At 39.9% G+C, this 20,052-nt stretch overlaps 1 protein-coding gene across 1 annotated transcript in view; it reads right to left on the bottom strand.

Annotated features, from left to right (window-relative positions):
- Positions 1-7,900: 7,900 nt before the first annotated feature.
- GFPT1 (glutamine--fructose-6-phosphate transaminase 1) overlaps positions 7,901-20,052 on the bottom strand; it is a 57,204-nt gene continuing 45,052 nt past the window's right edge. The window contains exons 15-19 of the mRNA XM_040623390.1: positions 18,024-18,138; positions 17,627-17,754; positions 16,893-17,060; positions 16,114-16,275; positions 7,901-15,240 (exon numbers count right to left, since the gene is read on the bottom strand). Coding sequence (XP_040479324.1) covers positions 15,196-15,240; positions 16,114-16,275; positions 16,893-17,060; positions 17,627-17,754; positions 18,024-18,138 — 618 coding nt within the window. The 3' untranslated portion in view covers positions 7,901-15,195. The remainder of the gene's footprint in view (positions 15,241-16,113; positions 16,276-16,892; positions 17,061-17,626; positions 17,755-18,023; positions 18,139-20,052) is intronic.

Genomic DNA, 20,052 nt, shown 5'->3' with positions numbered 1-20,052 from the left:
TTCCTCATTACTCCATGTTTCTAGAAAAAGGATGCCTGAAAGCACTCTTCAAGCTCCTATCTCATACCTCAAGTATCTAGGAGGACTGAGTCTTCCTGGAGACTGTGGGGAGCAGTGTCTGATGTGCCAGAATCTGGGACCCTCTAGAGGAATGAGCATGTAAGCTGGATCCAGCCGTTCCTGAGGCCCGCCAGATTCACCCTGCCTTTCCAGGGACATGATCCAATAAATCTGCTTTTGTGCTTCAGGGCAAGAGAGTAAGATTTTTCTTTACTCATAACCAAATGAGACCTCTTACAAGAGCTTGTTAAGACCACAAATGATTGGATGTGGGCTAACAAGAGGGCGACATCTCGGGCAATGGCAATATGAAGTGTGACTGATTGGGCGGGGATGAGGGGAGGCACCAGTGCTCTTAAGAGAGATGAAGAAATGAGGTAGTGGGAGTACTCTGTGCTTCCGAACGCTCAGTGTGGGCCGGTCCAGTAGACTTTAGATCACGAAAGGTCTGTTCTACAGTTTCATGTGGCCGGTCAGTCTCTCTTCCAATCACTAAACACCCCTCACCCTCGCACTTCAGATCTCAGTACTTAGCACTTTGTTTTGAAGGGTATTGAGTACCTCAAGAAAACCCACACAATGATGAAATCCTACCCAAGTCCAAATGGCATGGACTAGCTACACGCAAAGAACAGAGGCCCCTGCGGATTGAGGATTATTAAATATGAAGTAGGTTTGTCAGGAAAGACCTTTGTTTATATAAACAGTAGAAGCACCACCATGGTAACCCTGCTCGGTTTGCTCTGCAGCCCAGAAAGGCCTCCTGGCCAAATTCCCGCCTCCTTTTTCGCTGCTAGCCTACATTTTTTAAAAAACATCCCCAGCCAAAATTCCATGATCTGCCTGCTTGGTTTCCAGGCCCAGAAAATATCATTTTAAAAGTGCTGGGGAACCGGTTGAGACCACTGCCAAAGCTTCTAAATGAAAGCTCATTTCTCACACACACAGTCTCACACACAAAGACACGTTTTGTTTGCCAACTACAGTATGCTTTTCCTTTTTTATGCAACCCAAGTTTCCTTGGGCCCCACAGGCCTCAGGGCCAATGAAATAACCAACATATGGCTGGCAATAACCCTCGTTGGCTCTGGGTTTATCTCCCACCTGCTCCCAGGCCTCCAAGGAAGTGCTGCTGAGTAAGAGGGTTCGTGCGCCACTGAACAGACCCACCGCTAGACGCAGTGTAGCCTGTCTCTGCAGCGGTCTCCGCAGGGCTCCCTTGTCACCTCTATACCCTGCCCGTCAGCCAGGCCATTTGTGTGTGGTGAAGCTGTGGAGAGCCTCTTGACTTCCCTTGTGCTGTGCTCGGTGAATGTGCCCGAAACCAGGCTGCTGTACCCACTGTCTTCTTGACACTTTAAGCAGACGATGCCCCTGCTATCCAAAGAACCCAAGCACATATCCGAGGGCTGGTCCGGGTGGGGGCACCTGGCTCTTCTCCAGCAGCTAAGCTCAAAGTCATCCTGTCGAATCCACAGGAGGCTACGCAGGCCCTTACCCAAGCAGGCTTCCGGGGGAGCCCAGCCCACCGTTCAGACATGTCCAAACTCGTCTGACCCGCTTATACCGAGTGGGGATCCTTGATCCGCCCAAGAGCAACCACGAGTGAATGCAGCAGCGACAGCCACCCTCTTGTCTGCCGCCTGAGGCAGAAGATCCAGGCCCAGGCACTGGGGAAAGGATTGCTCTGCTCCAAAGAGAAAAGTAAATTGACATCAGATCATTTTCCAACAGCTTTTCCCACTTCTTAACATTTGCCACATGGCATTCTACATTCCAGTTTCCAAAAGGACAGGAGCGTTAATAATATAAGAGAAAGAAATAAAATTAGCTGGAATCAAGAACTTAATTATTTTCAAGCATGAGACTTATGGCTGGGCCTCAAGTATGGATTTTACCCAAATGATGTTCTCGAGATACCAGGGAAACCAGACCTGCAGAGATACAGTGATGTTGCAATAAATCGAGTTAAAGTTATTAACTAAGTTTGGTCAAATGTTGGATTTTTTTTTAACTTGTCTTGCTCTAGTTTTTACTTACTTTTAGAAGTTCTTAATATAGGATATGTAGTACCTTCTCTCTCGATTACCTACTTCCCATTCACATTTCTGGTAAATTCCACCTTCCATGTGTTACATATATTACATTTGTTACACATATTACAGGATTAAAGGTCCTTTCCTACACATCCTCTCAAGTAATAAGTGTTTAGGAGCTTCAAGGCCCCAGTTCATTCTCAACTCGGGCTTCAATTCACACATTTCCAACTCAACCCGGGGTAGGTGGGAGCCAAAAATGACTTTTAGAGAACGGCAAATTGGCCTACCCTGGTGTGTTTGAATCCAGGCATCACACCAAGAAAATGATTCCTCTGCTTAGTTCTAGCACCAGCTGAGGAGCGGGAAGAGCAGCTGAGTAACTTTCTGCATAAATCAGGCCTTTTGCATCTTTACTTTCTTCAGTGTTATAAATATTTGAACTATATTAATGATTTGATACCAATTCCAGTGTGTTTGGGGGGGGATAGAGGGATTCCCCACACCACCAAGCAATTGACTCAATTTTTTTTTTTTTTTAAGATTTTACTTATTTGAGAGTGAGTGAGAGAGAGCACGAGAGGGGGGAGGGTTAGAGGGAGAAGCAGACTCCCCCACTGAGCAGAGAGCCCAATGCAGGAGGCTCAATCCCAGGACCCTGGGATCTTGACCTGAGCCAAAGGCAGATGCTTAACCAACTGACACCCCAGGCGCCCCGCAATTAACTCAATTCTGATGCTATCTACCCAGAGACAGCCAGATTCCACAGGGAAAGGGCTCGGTCCCACAAGACTGACCCCACTTCATGTGACAGTTTCGAGCCCAGGCTGTTACCTGTGTTTCTGACCAGACTGGCTACAAATCAGAGGTTCCCCAACACCCTCCTTGGGTTTAATTAATTTGCTAGAGCAGCTCACAGAACTCGGAGAACCCATAAACTCACTAGATAGCCAGTTTCTAACAAAAGATATTAAGGGATATGAATCAGCAGCCAGATGAAGTGATCGGTACATAGAGCCAGGGATGTAGGAAGGGGCCCGCAGCCTCCCTGCCCTCCCCCGGCACGCCGCTCTCCCTGCGCCGCCCTGGGTGCGCCAACCCCGGAGGGTCTCCGGACCCCATCCTTCGTGCTTTTATGGAGGCTTCATCACAAAGCCATGATTAACTCATTCGCCATGGTGACTGGCTCAGCCTCCAGCCCCTCTCCCCTCCCTGGAAATCAAGGGATGGAACTGAAAGTTCCATTCACCTAAGCACACGGTTAGTCCCTATTCTTAGGTGACCGAGGGGCTTTCCAAAAGTCACCTCAATAACCTAACAAACGACACTTTTAGGACACTTATCACGTAGGAAATTCCAAGAATTTTAGGACTTCTATGCCAGAAACTGGACGAACAACCAAATACATATTTCTTATTATAAACCACAATACCACAATATGCAAGGTCCTTCTGCTCTTATTATTTCAGTCAGAGTCACATCTGCAGGGCACACTGTGCTCCTTTCCACACCACCATCCAAACAACAGACTTCAGGAGTTTGGCCCAGGAATATAAAGAGATAAACGGCTGCTGAACACTGTAATGAGGATAAATCTAAATGAATACTGTATAAAATAATAAAGTCTTATGAGGTTAAATAAAAATATAATTAAAATATATGTTAAAAATAACATGTTAACGTATATTAGGAAAAATAGATTAACTTTAGAATTTGATGCCTAATATACGAATATTGTAATTTCTATAGAAACCCCTAAAAGAACAGAAACAGACTGTAACATCCAAACAGAAGTGAAAAAAATGGGACGATGAAAAAATATTTAACCCAAGATGAGGCAAAAAAATAGAGAGAGGGGGAAAGAGAAACCAAACAGAGCTGGCAGGTCAAAAAGAAAGCACAAAATAAAATGACAGATAGGAATCTAAGATATGTTTTTAAATGTAAATTAACTAAATGCTCTATTTGAAAGACAAACATTTCAAACTGGGTTTTTAAAACTCCAATAATATGCTGTTTGCAAGAGTTTAAATCTAAAAAAAGAAAGGCTGAAAATCAAAAAATGAAAAATATGTATCATGCAAATATTAACCAGAAGAAAGTTGGTGTGACTATATTACTAGGTGACAAGCTGAATTTTATTTCGTTTTTTAAAGGTTTATTTATTTATTTTTATTTTATTTATTTATTTATTTTATGGAGGGAGGGAGGGAAGGGGCAAGGGAGAAGGAGAGAGAGTCCCCAAGCCGACTCCCTGCTAAGCACACAGCCTGATGTGGGTGGGGCTCGATCTCATGACCCTGAGATCAGGACCTGAGCTGAAACCAACAGTTGGCCACTTAACCAACTGGGCCACCCAGGCACCCTGACAAGCTGAATTTTAAAGTAAAAGTTTACAACTAGAGGATGAAGGGGGTTCTTTAATAAGAAAAATGTTCATCAACAACAGCTTTAAACATGCATACATCTCATTATAACATCAAAATATGTAGAGCAAATATATGAGAAGAAATCTATAAAGTTGCATGAGAAGAGATGAGAGGATTCCACCACAGCAAATGTTAACACGCCTCTCAGAACTGAATGTATGAGCAAATAAAACAACCAATGAGGGTACAGAAGATCTGACCCACACAACTGACCATCGACCCTAATGGGCCCACTGAATAGCATTCCAGCAACAGCATAATACATTCACTAAATTCAAGCACACACAGAACACCTGGAAAAAACTGACCATATACCAGACTAAAAGCAAGTATTTGAGAGATTAAAATAATTCAGAGCATGTTCTCTGACCATGTTAGATACCAGTAACAAAATGGTAACTAGAATGATATGTTTGAAAATTAAGAAAGAGTCTAAGTAGCCCATGAGTCAAAGAACTCGCAATGGAAATTAGAATATATCTTGCACTGAGTAGCCCAAATACTACACATCACAACATAAAGCAATTTGTAGAGGGAAATTTAAAGCCTAAAAATGCCGGATTGAATTTCTCCTAGGAAGGCAACATAACCCACTTCATTAACAGATTAAAGGAGGAAAATAATGTGATGTCAGTAGAAGCTTTTGATAAAACCTAAGCAGCCATACAGGATCGAAAGACAAACTCTTAGCAAACTAAGAATAGGGAAAAACAAAAAACTTCCTTAACCTGATAAAGGGTGTCTACAAAAATCTACAGCAAATATAATACCTAATGGTAAAATGTTGAAAGTCTTCCTTTGAGATTAGAAGCACGAACAAGGAAGTTCCCATTACCGTTTCTATTCAAATTGTACTGGACGTCCTGGGCAGCCAAGTAAGGCAAAAAAAAAAAAAAAAAATTTTTTTTTTAATGTGTAATGATTAGTAGGGAAGAAACAAACCCAGTATTATTCACAGGCAACATAATAGTGCACATAGAAAATATCCACTAGAAATAAGTGAATTTAGCAAAGTCATAGCAAAACAAAGTCAACATACAGAATTTCATTTTATTTTCTATACCATCCAAAAAAAAAAAGAGCTGGAAAATGTAAGTTTAATTTTTTATTTTTTTGTAAATTTTTTAAAAGTGACATTGATAAGAACAAAAATTATCAAGTACCTAGAAATAAATACAACAAAAGATGTGCAGGTTCTCGGAATCTGTTTCCTTGTGGCTGCTGTAATTAAATTTACCACAAATTCGGTGATTTAAAACAACGGAGATTTATTCTCTTACAGTGCTGGAGGCCAAGTGTCCAAAACCGGTATCACGGAGTTAAAATCAAGGTGTTGGTAGGGCCATACTCCCACTGGAGACTCCAGGGAAAAATCCATTTCTTGCCTCTTCAGCTTCTGGTGGCTGCACCATTCCCAAATCGGCCTCTGGTCAAAATGCTGGACAGCTTCTTGTGCATCAAATCTCTCTCCTACTTAGCATAGTCGTCTTTATAAATTTGATTCTGTCATTTGTCATTTTGTTTTTCTCACTTAGGATAGCATGTTTGTGATTTTGGATTTTGAGCTTGTTTCTTGGAATACTGTGGGAAGGCTTTGAGGCTTACACTGAAAGTTCATTGTTCCAGAAAAGATTCAGGTTTGCTTCTCCTAGGTGCCTGAGGGCTCCATCAATTCGGGGTCACTGTGAATGACCTCTCAGATTGAGGTTTTTTAGGACAAACGGGAAGGGCCAACAGTGACACAAAACCTGCATGGGGTCTAGCTGTGGTAAGGAATTCCCGTGGGAGACTCATCCCCCATCCACCACAACCGAGGCTGAGGCCCGCCTTTTCCCTGGTCGTAACCCTCTCTGACAGACTTCCTGGGTTACTCTTTGCCAAGAATGCTTTCCATTTTGCTGACTTCCCCCCTTTCTCCAGACTGTGGCTTTGCCTCGGGCCCCCACGCACAGCCCATTAGCATTGAAAAGATCTAGCCTCCCGGAGATCAACAGACACCCCCCCCCCTAGGGTTGCCATCAGCGTCAGTACTCCACGAAATGCTTTCTTACTTTTTGCTTTGGAGAATTTTTTTTTCCTTGAGTTTTCTTTTGCCTTTTCTATCCAGCATTAATTTTTCTATCTCGGGAATTTCCTCATGTTATCTCGTCTTCAATATTGCCAGAAACTCCTGCTGCCACCTTTCTACCCAAATGGGCCCCTAATTTAGGTACGAGAATGGAGAACGGAGGAGGGGTCCCAACCTAGCTAAAAGAGAGAGAAGCAGAAAGTTCTGGCCAAGAGCCACAACTACCTGGGTGCTTGCTGAGGGAAAGGGAACACAACATGGGTAACGGAAGAGAAAATGTACAAATCTGTGTGTGTGTATTGCATAGATCTACAGAAACTATGTACTCAACCAGCTGTACACATGAGGGCTTAGTAGTAACGCATGTTGTCTTTCCTTGATATATATACATTTATATAATTAATCAACCTTCCCCCCTTCTAATTACTCTTAGGACCATATGACCTCTTTTCAAGAAAGACTTTGAGAGAGAGAGCACTAGCAGGGGGAGGAAGTAGCAGGCTCCCCGCTGAGCAGGGAGCCCGATGCAGGGCTCCATCCCAGGACCCTGGGATCACGACCTGAGCCTAAGGCAGACGCGTAACTGACTGAGCCACCCAGGCGCCCCAGACTGTATGACTTTTATATCAAGGGGGATTATGACTAAGGGAGAGAAATGAACATCACATAGGGAGAATTTGTGAAATGAATCTTCTCTTCTTGGGAAGAGGGTGTGTCTTTGTTACAACAGGGATAGCTGCAGCATCAAGCAGAACCACCATATTCCTCTTGCTCTTCTGTGGAAATTTAAATATGGATACAAGGGTTGAGTAGAGATGCCAGGTAATCCAGAGGGTGAACTGCACTGACAATATCTAAGTTCCCCCTTCTACTGGATACTTATCCACAGAGATCCAAACAGATTTCACCAGTGACAGCCGCTTTTACAGAATTTGGGAAAGAGAAGTAGAAATAAGTACTCTGCGGTGGTAAACCGCAGACAGGTTAATGGGCCTCAGGCAGCTGCTGTGGGATTCGCCAACAGCTTCCACGTGTCTTTCTGGCAGTGACCCACCCTGGTGCTACAGCAGCCGAGACCCTCAACAGTAGTGGCTCCTTGCAATTCCTACACTGGCGGATGGCACAGTGGCCTCCCTCCCCTGCCCTTCCCGAGGCCTCCTAATGGCTGTGTAAGCCCAATTCCCCATGTTAAATCCTTCCTTACTAGAAATGCCAGTCGGTAGTGATTTATGATTTCCTGATCAAACTCTAACTCAGCAAGTAAAGGCACTGAAAGAAAAAATAAATAATACTATTTAGAGTGTAACTTAAGGTCAGCAAGCATTTTATTAAGCAAGTACTACAGCAAAGTCATTGTGCTTAGACAATGAGAAATATATGTATCATTTAAGCAGAACCCATCTGTCCACAAATCCTTCTCATATTATCTATGGACCTAGAGTACCCAGGATACAGGGCAGTGCAAGGGAAGAAGGGAAAAGTAAGAATTGACTGTTACATTTTGTGAAGGGTTGTCTGTTTAAATAATGACCCAAGTTTTGAGGCATCCTATTTGGGCCTCATTTAAAAAATAACCTAAGGGGCACCTGGCTGGCTCCGTTGGTGGAGCATGAGACTCTTGATCTCAGAGTCATGGGTTCAAGACCCATATGGGATGCAGAGATTACTTAAAATCTTTAAAAATAAATTAATTAAATTAAAAATAACTTAAAAATCAGCCTTATCTTCTGATAGGATTATCAACATTCTCAGAGCTGCCCTTCCCTGGTTTCATCATATTGAGCCCAAAGGAACAGAGGACCATTAACATAGATAGGAATGTCACCCTTCAAGAAGGCCAAGTTGAGGAGACCAATGTGTCTAGAGTCAGCTAGCTTTTTTCTTTCTGGGGAACTCCAGATTCTGTCCCCTTCACTCCTGGAACCAGGCATTCACGAGACAAATATGTCTCTGCTGAGAAAATAACTCAAAGCACTTAAGTTATTAATGTTGTGTCAGTAAAGTCAATTCTGCTTTCAGAGGCCACTTCACTTAAAACATTAAAAAAAAAAACCCAAAACAACAAAAAATACAAAAACCCTACACATTAAGAAGTTTTAAAGTTAATTTGTTTCTTTCAAACAAAGAAATACTTTGAACTTTAATAACAACACATGGGTCCAAGTTAATAACCAGAACATGAGATAAAAATCTTATAAGGATTTCCCACAGTTCCTAGGTTTCTACATAGCAGCAGTAAAAGTAAATTCAATATTGGGTTTACATTTTATTAAAGGATAAATACAAAATTAAGAAAGCAAGAGATAAAAGTCAAAGCAAGTATGCTCAATATTTCAAAACAACTCTCGTACAAAGCAAATGGGGGGGGGAGAAGCCCCCATGAATCAACCTGGCTACCTGCATTCGAATCTACCAGAAACTTGAATTTACTATTTCCCTTCCCTGGGAACCACAAGCCTTCATTGTCTCAGATGTTCTCCATCCCATTAGAGGAACTGTTTGAAGACCAGGCTAACAAGTCCATCTCACATTGAACTTGCCACAGAACATCTATGACTGAGGATGCCACACTGGCATCAGTGAAGACAACATGAGGACAAGAGTGTCACCTGTAAGGGGCTGCTGGCAGAAACAAACTGTAGTGACCCTGGTACATGTGGACCTTTGTGGCCTGGATGTTGTCGGACAACCTAAAATGAATGGACAGCCACCTGTGAGTCCCCAAATGAAGAATGTATTAGCTAAGAACCATGGGGTCATTTGCCCTTTAGGTAGAATGAATCTAGAATTCTCAATGAGTATCTCCTTCTAAGACCTCACCGTATTTACCTCCACCTCAGAACACATAAAGCTGAGTGACAGAGGCAAAAATGAACTCCTAAAGACCCCCGAGGGTGTGCAACAGCTGTGAGTTCCAGGACACACCTTATTATAGGCTCTGGTTTTTAAATTGTTGGATGCTTCTAAATTACTCAGTATATTATAGAAATTAAAAGCATAGGAAAACATGCCAAGAGCTTCATCCTAATAGGTATAAACAGTCTTTTTAATCTTATACAAACAGAGGTAGACTGATAAGTGAGTGGAAGGAAAGAATTGTAACTCTATCCAAAAAGCATTTCTCTAATTGTTTACAAGCTCCATTTTTTATTCCATATTTTCAACTGTACATCCATACTTCATTTTCAAAAATCTCTTGAATTATGAAAAGGAAAATACGGCTACATAACAGCATTACGAGAAATACATATGAGAAAACACATACGTGAACATTGGGATTTAAGCTAATAAATCATGTTAAAGTTCAAAAACGTGGCCTTTCAATCTCGGAAATAATCTCTTGTACACATGCTAACCAAAAAGAGAATAATGAATTTATCTTATTACACACATACTTCCAGGGAAAGGATCAGCTGGTTAAATAACCTGTAACCTGGCAACCTGTCTGCATATTATTACAAGATTAGTTTATAGCTCCAGGACGTTTAAGCTAATAAAGTTCCTACATCATTTTTTTTCCTACATCATTTTGTAAAATGGAGAACTATTTACCTTCAGATTAATGAGAGAAACTTAACCCTTACTTCTTTTCCTCATCCAAAAAAGTCAAAGAACTTCTTTTTCTTAAATGCCACTCCAATGAAAAACAGGCCTCTAAATTTTTAGGGAAATTATTTCTTGGCCTCCAGTAAGTACTCAGTAAACACTTCTGGCCAATTGAGGAGAATTTAAAGATAACTGTTTAATAAAAGTAAAGCTGGATTTTTTGCCAAAATGTGGCCCATGGAAAAAACGATCCATGCTGTGTGGCAGCCCCAGGCTTCGCTGTAGAGCAACACAGAGATGAGAGACTGGGCTCAGTTCTACAGGAAGGCGAAACAGCACAGCTATTCATTCCAACTACCCTGGCATAACTGTCTCCTGCAGAACACAGCGAGTGCTGTAAGCACTAGGGATAGAGATTTTCGCTTGCTGTTTATAAAAGGACCCTGTAAAAGGAATCTTTGTTCTATTATTAACAGACTGCCAGATACTACAGAAACTTCAGAGTACATGCTGTCTTGCTACTCACCCATCTTAAATATCCTTCTTTTGCAACTATCAATTCACTTATGCAAAGCTGTTGATCACTGTATACACTAGAAACTTGCTAGAAACAACACATTCTCACAAAAAAATTGTAAAAGACTTGAGAAGGTATAATATCTATGGAGTATGACATCAGAAAAAGTAGAGCCTTTGTTTTATCTAATGATCCTTTCTAAAAAATTGGCAAATTAGAGTGGAGACATAAACTTTTGATTATATTTATCCAATCATCTCTTCTTTTAAGAAACAATAGTAATGAATTAACTTCTAGCATCAGAAAAGTTTACTAACAACTGAACACTGGCTACATTCTTAGTGCAATATAATCTTTAACACATCTACAAACATGTACACACTTCAAATATTGGCAAATTGCTTCAAAATGCAATTCTCAGTAAGTTTTGGTAATTTATTCACAGTTCAAGGTTTGAGTTATTGGACTTACAAGACGTGAGGGAGAAATGACCAAATGGCTCAGTAAACTACACATTTATCTTAAAGAAGAGAAAACGGAAACAAAGCAAAGATTCTAAAATCTCCAGCTCACAGGCAGTATAATTTAAACAAATACCAAAAGTTTAATTTAAGCAAAAAAAAAAAAAAAAAAAGAAGAAGAAGAAGAAGGAGGAGGAGGAAAGAAAAGGAAAGAGAAAAGAAAAGAAAAAAAGACACAAAGAAATCAAACAAACAAAAAGTCAACCACAGAACATTTAAAAAGCTAACAGGATCATTTCTGGATTAATTCTGAGTACCATAAAAAAGGTAATTTGAGAATTACCTAAAACATTCTCATTAGCTATTATTTATGGTAGATTCCATAACGTTGATACCGAGCTATTACAGACTTACAAGTTAATCTTCCTAGTCAACTACGATTTTCATTTTAACCGTGGAAATTATTGGTTCAAAGTGAATGTTATCAGTCCTATCGGTTGTCGTGTCATAGATCTGAATTTTCGGTTAACCTCATCAAGCTAGGGAAATGCTGATATATTAATAATCCTTAAATATTATGAGAAAAAACTGATGTGTTAATTCCTCTAAACTTGAGATTCTAACGCGAAGAACAAAGAAAGTAATCTGAAGTAAGTTTTCATGAAGAAGACACTCTATCTGGTAGCCTGGTAGATAAAACCCACTAAATATGCGGACATAAGGCTAAAATACCTTCCTTTACCTCGCCCTTCCATGTCTTTGGCCTTCACAAATTCCGTGTGAGCTAGGATTTCTTTGTCAACAAACACTTTTCGATGACATTGTGCTTTTTAGAAAAATCACTTAAGTTGTCACATATGATAGTTAACATTAGTCTTCCCCTTTTATTGCCAGAGTATATCCTAAGTTTTTAAACAGATAAAACACTGACTCCAAAGGACTTCTTAAAATGTTTGTTAAAGCAAACATTTCAGCTGGTCTTCCTTCTTTGAAGACATTATACATAAGGGCCAAATGAACATTGCCAAGGAGCTAAAAGACAAGGGCTCCTTTTCCTCCTGTCCTCATGACTGGCTTAGGCCGAGAGACGTGTATTCAGAAGGATAAGACGGCATCATCTTAGAAACAACTTTCCACAAAACCGAGAGAGAAAGTCTGTGTGAGCTCTCTTACCCCCCCCCACCTGCACACTGCCCTGTGTCCGCTCCCCTTGAGCAGTACCGATGCTTGCTTCTTTCTCCCTTGCGCACCCCACCTTTGCCGCTCCTCAGCACACCACAGATGTGCGGTCTACGCAGCCTGCGGTAACAGCTCAACTCTACAAAATGCATCTTCTACCTCTTTTGATCATTATACGCCCCTAAACTTGGACCATTATTTAACAACCCAGCTCACCCCCCTTTCCACTCCCTCACCCTGTGCCTTGCAATGATCTTAGTCTTCACCAGTGATAAGTCTGCCTGGGGACAAGCAGACTTTGCTTTCGACAAGATGTCCTTTCCAGTTCCTGGCACAGTGACTTGCCCATAATAGGATGCTGACACAATTACAGCCCATTAAAAACAGTGAATGTTAATTTTCCTCTTCCCATTCACTCCTATGGCACAGGGAACTTAAAAAAAAAGACAGAAAAGCCGGCTGACTGCAAAGTAACCATCATTTACTGGGCCATGTGTGAGATGCTACCCATGATCCCAGCCTAAAAAGGGCTCGTGGCGAGGTGCGGAACTCTAAGTTACATATGAGTGAATTTAAACTTTAAATGTACTACAAGAAAGAACTTTTTATATATAAAAAAATACCTTTCTTGCAAAATCAGATATTCGTATATGTTAATATTACATTGTTTTAACTGGGCATGCCACTTTTGAGTGATTTGCCTCATTACAGTATCTTTTTTGTGTTCGTAATTAATACATAAAAGCATTTAAAAAGCACTGCATTAAATAAAGTAGGAAGCAAGAAGGGACAAGAAGGAGAAACCATGTTTATTTGGAAAATATCACTTCTTTGTTCTTTAATATTGGTTTTTGATACCAGTTCAGAACTTATCCTAGCTTGAAGTGTGTGTGTGTGTGTGTGTGTGTGAGAGAGAGAGAGAGAGAGAGAGAGAGAGAAAGAGACAGACAGACATAGAGGAAGAGAAAAAGAGAAATTGAAAACTAATGACTGATTTCACATATTTGTTCACTTAGAATGCTGACTCAAACTTCAGACCATTAAGAAATACTACAAACCCATACAAATCACAGACATAAAATGCTAATTTAACATAAGAAATGACACCATACACATACTAAAACTAGCAGGCCTAAACAAAATAATCTCAGAAACAATTAAAATAGATAAATATAGCTATCATAGCTATATATATAATGTAAATAGTAACCTTATTTTACTTCTAAAAGCAACCAGGTTTCTAGTCTCCATCTAGTACAGTCCTTCCAAAGTACCTCAAAATATGCAAAATATTTTTCTAACCCTAGTACACAAGCAGAATTCTGTGTTCCCCTGCAGCAATAGCTATTAGAAAATCTTAACCTCACCAAGAAATTCAAACACAGAAAAAGAAAAAAGCCTGAATTTAAATAATTATGCTAAATATCTTACCTTCACAATTTAAAGGCAAAAACTTTAGAAACAGAAGGACTTCACCAAAACACAAACACACTGCCCTATAAACCCCCAAGATTTGGCCAAAAAGCCCCGTAAAGAAATTACTACTCACGACATGTGGGTGTCAAACTAATATTTTACTCTATTTTAATCTAAATTGTTAACTTCCGTTTCTGACGTAAGCCAGCTGAAGGCACCTTGATATCACTTTACTTATTGGTATCTTCTTCATTCCTAAATATATTTCAGGGGTAGAACACAGACAATAGAGAAATGCCTAGGGAACACTACTATATTTGAAGCAATCCTTCACGAGCATCAGTGTAAAGCATAGAGCTTTCTCTAAACCTAGCTCAGCACATACATTTACAGTCAATGATTAGTCAAAAGACTTGCTAATCTTCCAAACTACAAAGAACTTCCAACTGGCAGGATGGTACTAGCTTTATGCAACAAGGCAGGAAAGAGTTAAAATTCACTGCAGGAAATTTTTCCTCGGGACAAAAATTAGAGAATTCTGCATATATCAGTACTGACTCAATCTCAGACACTTGATAGCAACTTTGTGTGGTGATTTCAAAGAACAAGTCATTAAAAACACACACACACACACACACAAAACAAAAAAACAAAAAAAAAACTACAGATACAAGGAAATAAAAACCAGCTTTACAAGATGGAAAAACTAGGAGTAGGACACCCCACTTGGAGGTCCCCCATCTTTACATGAAAAATCATGTTGTCAGTTGTCCAAAGCAGCTCAAATTTAAAGTTTCTGCTATGAAATTGTACAAATACTTGCTGTTAAGAATGGAGAAAACCAATGTACTACCATACTCTAGCTTCCTACGTTAACTCGACCTCCAGATAACAAGCAACAGGTCTGAGACACTCAGGATAACTTAACTTACATAGAAATCCCACCAAGAAAAGCTTTCAGTTTTTAAGTTCTACAGTTTGATTTAAAAACAAAACACAAATTTCAAAACAAATCACAGCATCTTCTCTTTATACGTAAACTTAACAAAAACTTAATTAAATGTCCAAGCATTAGCATACATTGCCACTGGCTTTAGATATTCCAATTAAATGTACTACACTTTCTTTGGGCTGAATGAATAGAAGCACGGTAAAACAAAGGCCAGTTACTCTAAAAACACACAATCCTCCCAGATTGAAGTGAAGGGCCCAGAAATCCAACACCCAGCATCCTTTAAAGAAAATGAGAGCTAAATCTTTGTGATAACGATTCCAATATAAATTCCATTATTTAAACTCCCCACAAATTACTGGAAAAATATGAGGTAATTTCACAAAAATCACAAATTGAGTGGAATAATTATAACCGATATATAAATAAGGATTTACTAAAAAAAGGCTTCAAAGGGTGATATTTTAAATCAAGGTGTTAAATACAAAAGGTGTCTTGTGTTGCTCAATCGCCCAGAGCTGCAGATGCTCCTTATTCTACAGTTACAGATTTGGCAAGATTCCGGGGGAAATCAACCTGCAAAAGAAGCAATATTTGAAGGATTGTACAGACTGGGGGGAGAAGAGCAGTGACTCTAAAGCAAATTACTTTTGTGTATAAAACCCGAAAACAACATGTTCATCAACCACCCTAATTACAGACGACAAAAGAACTAAAATTAGAAAACAGTCAAATAATGTATCTTAAAAATCTTGAAGTGAGGAAAAAGAATTCTGAAGGAGCCGATTGAACACAGGAAATGCTTCTGCGGTCCGCTATAAAAGTGGCAGCCCAATCGGAGGTTAATGGGCCTCAGGCAGCTGCTGTGGGATTTGCCAACGGCTTCCACGCATCTTTCTAGCAGTGACCCACCCTGGTGCTACAGCAGCCGAGACCCCCAACAGTAGTGGCTCCTTGCAATTCCTACACTGGCGGATGGCACAGTGGCCTCCCTCCCCTGCCTTTCTCGAGGCCTCCTAATGGCTGTGTAAACCCAATTCCCCATGTTAAATCCTTTCTTACTAGAAATGCCAGTCGGTAGTGATTTACGATTTGCAGGACGCTGGGCTGTCATGATGACTGGGAGACTGGGAATGCTAAGTCCTGCAATGTGTGGGGGCGTCCCAAACAAAGAACTGCCAGCTACCCTGAAGGAAACAGAAAACACATGGAGATTCCCCAAGGAGGTAATCTCCAATCACAGAGCTGGCTCCAAGGTTCCTTCAGGTTCTATGGGTAAGAAAAGGTTATGAGGCAGGTAACCTATGAATTGGGCCGTGCAAATATAACAGGTGACAGATAAATATCTGAAGGATTTCTCAAAGGCTACTGCTAAAAACTGAGAAGAAAAACTACGAATGAACCAGGTAAAAAGTGAGCTCCAGATTTCTCCAGGAGCGCATCGCTTACATCATAGCCTCTCAGCACAGCAAGGTGGAAAGCCAGCAGCTGTAAGGGGATCACACTGAGAATGCCTTGCAAGCAGTCCACTGAGTGGGGCACTTTGATTGTTCTGTTTGTGTTCTTAATGGTCTCGGTATCCTCCTTATCACAAATCACAACTGGGCGTCCCTGGGAAAGAAACACACACACACACACAATCAATCAATCAACGGTAAGCAAAGGCAGAGCTGCTGCACGTGAACGTGCAAATTCTGCACCGTACATATACATGTGGCCTCACCGACTCAGAATCCTACGTGGCAACTCTGATCTCACTTGCAGCCAAGGAAACAGAAACTTGGTGGGATTCCGTAATTTGTTTAAACTCACACAACTGAGAAATACCAAGCTCAGTTACCAGACAGTAATTAATATCTGTGGGGCTTTATTATATAAAAGCCAAATGATCTGACAAAAACTCAGTTAAGCATAGCATCTATATAAACATAAACTCCGTTTCTCCTGAAATATACTTTTAAGAATATTAACTTAAAAGGGAGCAGCATACACTAAGAGATAGGACAGGATCTGGAGACTAGGACCTCAATTTTGGTCTTGGTTCTGCTTATTATGAGATCTATGAGCTGGGTCCTGTCAAACCTCTTAAGTATCTCAGATTCTTTACACATCCACCTCAACATGTTTTGTAAGCCTCCTACTGGGCACTGGTCTATCACTTTAAAATGTCATAAAATTCAAATAAGCTTTAGTGAGCCCCCGGGCCCTCCCAGAAGCCCCTAACTTACCTGCCTGGCCACCACCTGCTGAAGAGCATTCTGGCACTTGGCGTAAGTGTGATCTCTCATGATAATCATGATGACAGGCATCAGCTTATCCACCAAAGCCAGAGGGCCATGTTTCAATTCACCAGCAAGGATGCCTTCAGAGTGCATGTAAGTGATTTCTTTGATTTTCTAACAGGAAAGAACTAGATTAGTCTTCGGTCTGTTACTCAAAAACCCATTCTTATGTAAATATCACATAAAACATCTGCTGTCTGAAGTTACTATTTATCCAAAAGTATAAAAGGACCTCTGACCTGTAAATATAGGTTAATAGATGGTTATTTCTAAACTATCAACAAGTAACTGGAAGTTTGTTTCTTAAGCAACTAGAAGTTTTAAAACCACAAAAACTTTTTGAAGATTTCAGATGATCATGAATATATTCCTGTTACTCTGTAACTGTTCTTTTACTTGCCTCATGTTTACTTCAATGAAATCTCACACCTAGAGAACTTAATCTTTTATTTATTCACATTTGGACAACAAATTAACCCATGTAACTTGCTAAATCCAAATCACAGTGGTAAAATGTACTTTTCTTGATATTCACTTTTGAATGAAGTATTGTGTTGCCCTTTCTCAAGATAACCAGAGTGCATAAATATGTAGTCCCACGTATCTCATTCAATCTAAAAGTATGACTACGTACCAGGTCCTTCAGTGCACAGACTGCGATTCGAAGGGAGAAGACTTACCAGTGCCCCTTCAAGACAAGTAGCATAATGATAGCCACGGCCCATTATCAAGACTGACTTCTGATGATAAAGTTCTGTTGCCAGTTTCTGAATTTCATCATCCATGCTCAGGACTTCCTTAATCAAATCTGTTAAGAAGTAATATTAACAAAGCCTATGAGAAAAGGGCAATAAACTGAACCGAAATAATAACAATAACATATTGGTAGCAACCAACAAAAGACCAGTGTTTCTATTCTGTGATATCAGTGATGAGGGACTTTTAAATACACAGGTGCCAAAGAAGAAAGATCTTTTTGACTAAATAGCTACAAGCCACAGCTTCAAGGACAAGAAGAGACTTCACCCGTTAGCTACTCCCTCAGCAACAAATCTCTACTGTGTGAGATCTTCGTACCAGGCAGCCGCTTCAATCCAAGCATGATCTCTTTGCGTCTCTCCTGCATGGAGATCCTGTCATCACACATCATGAGGGCAAACATGACGAGGGATACAAACTGGCTGGTGTAAGCCTGGAACACCAAGAAAAGCAGCATTAGCTGCAGCTGCATTATAAGAACTCGGAATTTTTACTTTAAAAAAAGATGGAAATAAAGAATTCCCTCCCATTGGTTTTATAAATACATAGTGTCCATTTAAAAAAAACAACAACAACAACAGCGTTAGTTAACACAAAACTGATCCAGTACTCGGAAAATCTATCACTCCTCTCCTTTTCTGAACTTGAACAATGACTTAACCTTTATTTCCAAATACAACACAGAAGTCCCTTATAAGGCACCAGATGCTTACCAAATCCCTACCGCCCTCGGAAAGGAACAGAAATGTGCACAGGAAGGTGAGCAGAGCGTACATCTGCACGGGCATAACCGGACTAGGTTTTTTATATAAGTCGAAAGCCAAGCAGCGGAGGACTTTCCCTGAGGTACTTGCACTGGTTTTGTTGGTTTTTTTTTAAAAAATTGTTCTTTGACTTTTTTTCCATCTTTGCCTATTGCTTTTTCCTCACTCCCACCTTTGTTTTTTGTTTTGTTTTGTTTTCCAGTTTGGCTTAAAAAATTTCTTTTTAACCTCAATTGTAGAGAAGTGGGTAGAAATAAGAATATCATCATTCTTAGGAATAATTACATTTTAATAACACGGTATTAATAACATTTGTGAATACTGCCTCCTCATCTTTACTGCCTTTCTTCTTTCTTTAAATGGCTAAGAAAATTAATTGGTAGGCATAATTTTATAACTTGCTCTTATTCTTAATTTAATCGCAAGCACCTTTCCAAGGAAGAGTGCCTTGTTTCTTGTTTATTAGTGTGTGGTGTGCAGTTCTGAAACCAGAGCAGTTTTTCATCTCTGTAGGTGTCAGATGGCACATCTGGTAAAGTACATTTACAGGATTCTCGCGAGAATTAAATGACACGATGTAAAGCACTTAGCATAATGCCTGACATGCAGGCTCAAAACAAATTTTCAGTGATAAAAGCTTGAACTAAGAGACATTTATTTTCCTAGGCTAGAGAACGGTGACTGTTTTAAAATGTGCAGTCAACTACCAAGACTATTTTCATTCCCATTAGCTGTATGAGAACGTGAGAGAGGAGTGTTTTGCCACATTCTCTGCAATACTGAAAATTATCTTTTTAACAAATTTTTACCATCTCCCTGCTAGACAGTGGTCTCTCACTACTACTTTATTATACATATCTTATATCTGAAAAGACTATTTTCATGTTCATTAGCCATTTATGCTTTCTCTTTTAAGAATTAACTACATTATTCTTTACTTGTTTCTGGACTTGGGGTTTTGGGGGTTTTTTGTTTAGTTGGTGTTAAAAAGGTTTTTACTGTTATGTTTTAAATACTTTTTCCCAGTTTTGGTTAAAGCTTTTATAATGGTGTTTATTAACTTAGAAGTTTTATTTTTTTAACTTTTAAGTAGTACTTTTAAGCTTAATCCTTCCATCCTAACATCAGTTAAGTATTATTAAATTTTCTTAATTCTATTGCTTTCCCTGTCCCTTTTTATTTGATTTTTTCTTTTTAGTTCATCTGAAATTGATTTTAGCGCAAGGTGTTAACTTGTGTTTTTATTCTTATAAATAGCCAATTTTCCCTCCGTTTCACCCACCCCTCTCTCTCCTGGCTTGTGACGTTTCCTGTAGCCTCAGCCCTCTGATGCCCTAGAGTCATGCTGCAGAACTGATTCTGTCCCACAGATCTGCCATTTCTTTACAGAACAATCTTCCATCCAGAAATATGGTATTTCCATCAATTCGTGGTAAAATCTTAGAAGTCTATAAAGTTATATAGTTTTCATCTATTCAACAAGTGTTTTGGAGCATCTTACGCACTGTTTGAAGTTATTTTTAAGCATTTTTATAGCTATTTGAAAACAGAATCCGCCTCCAAACAACCCCCCATATCTAAGT

Source organism: Ursus maritimus, unplaced genomic scaffold (genome assembly GCF_017311325.1).
Source record: "Ursus maritimus isolate PB19 unplaced genomic scaffold, ASM1731132v1 scaffold_6, whole genome shotgun sequence".
Lineage (NCBI taxonomy): Eukaryota > Metazoa > Chordata > Mammalia > Carnivora > Ursidae > Ursus > Ursus maritimus.
The sequence above is the reverse complement of the archived record's forward strand: the minus strand, read 5'-3'. Positions and strand labels throughout refer to the sequence as shown.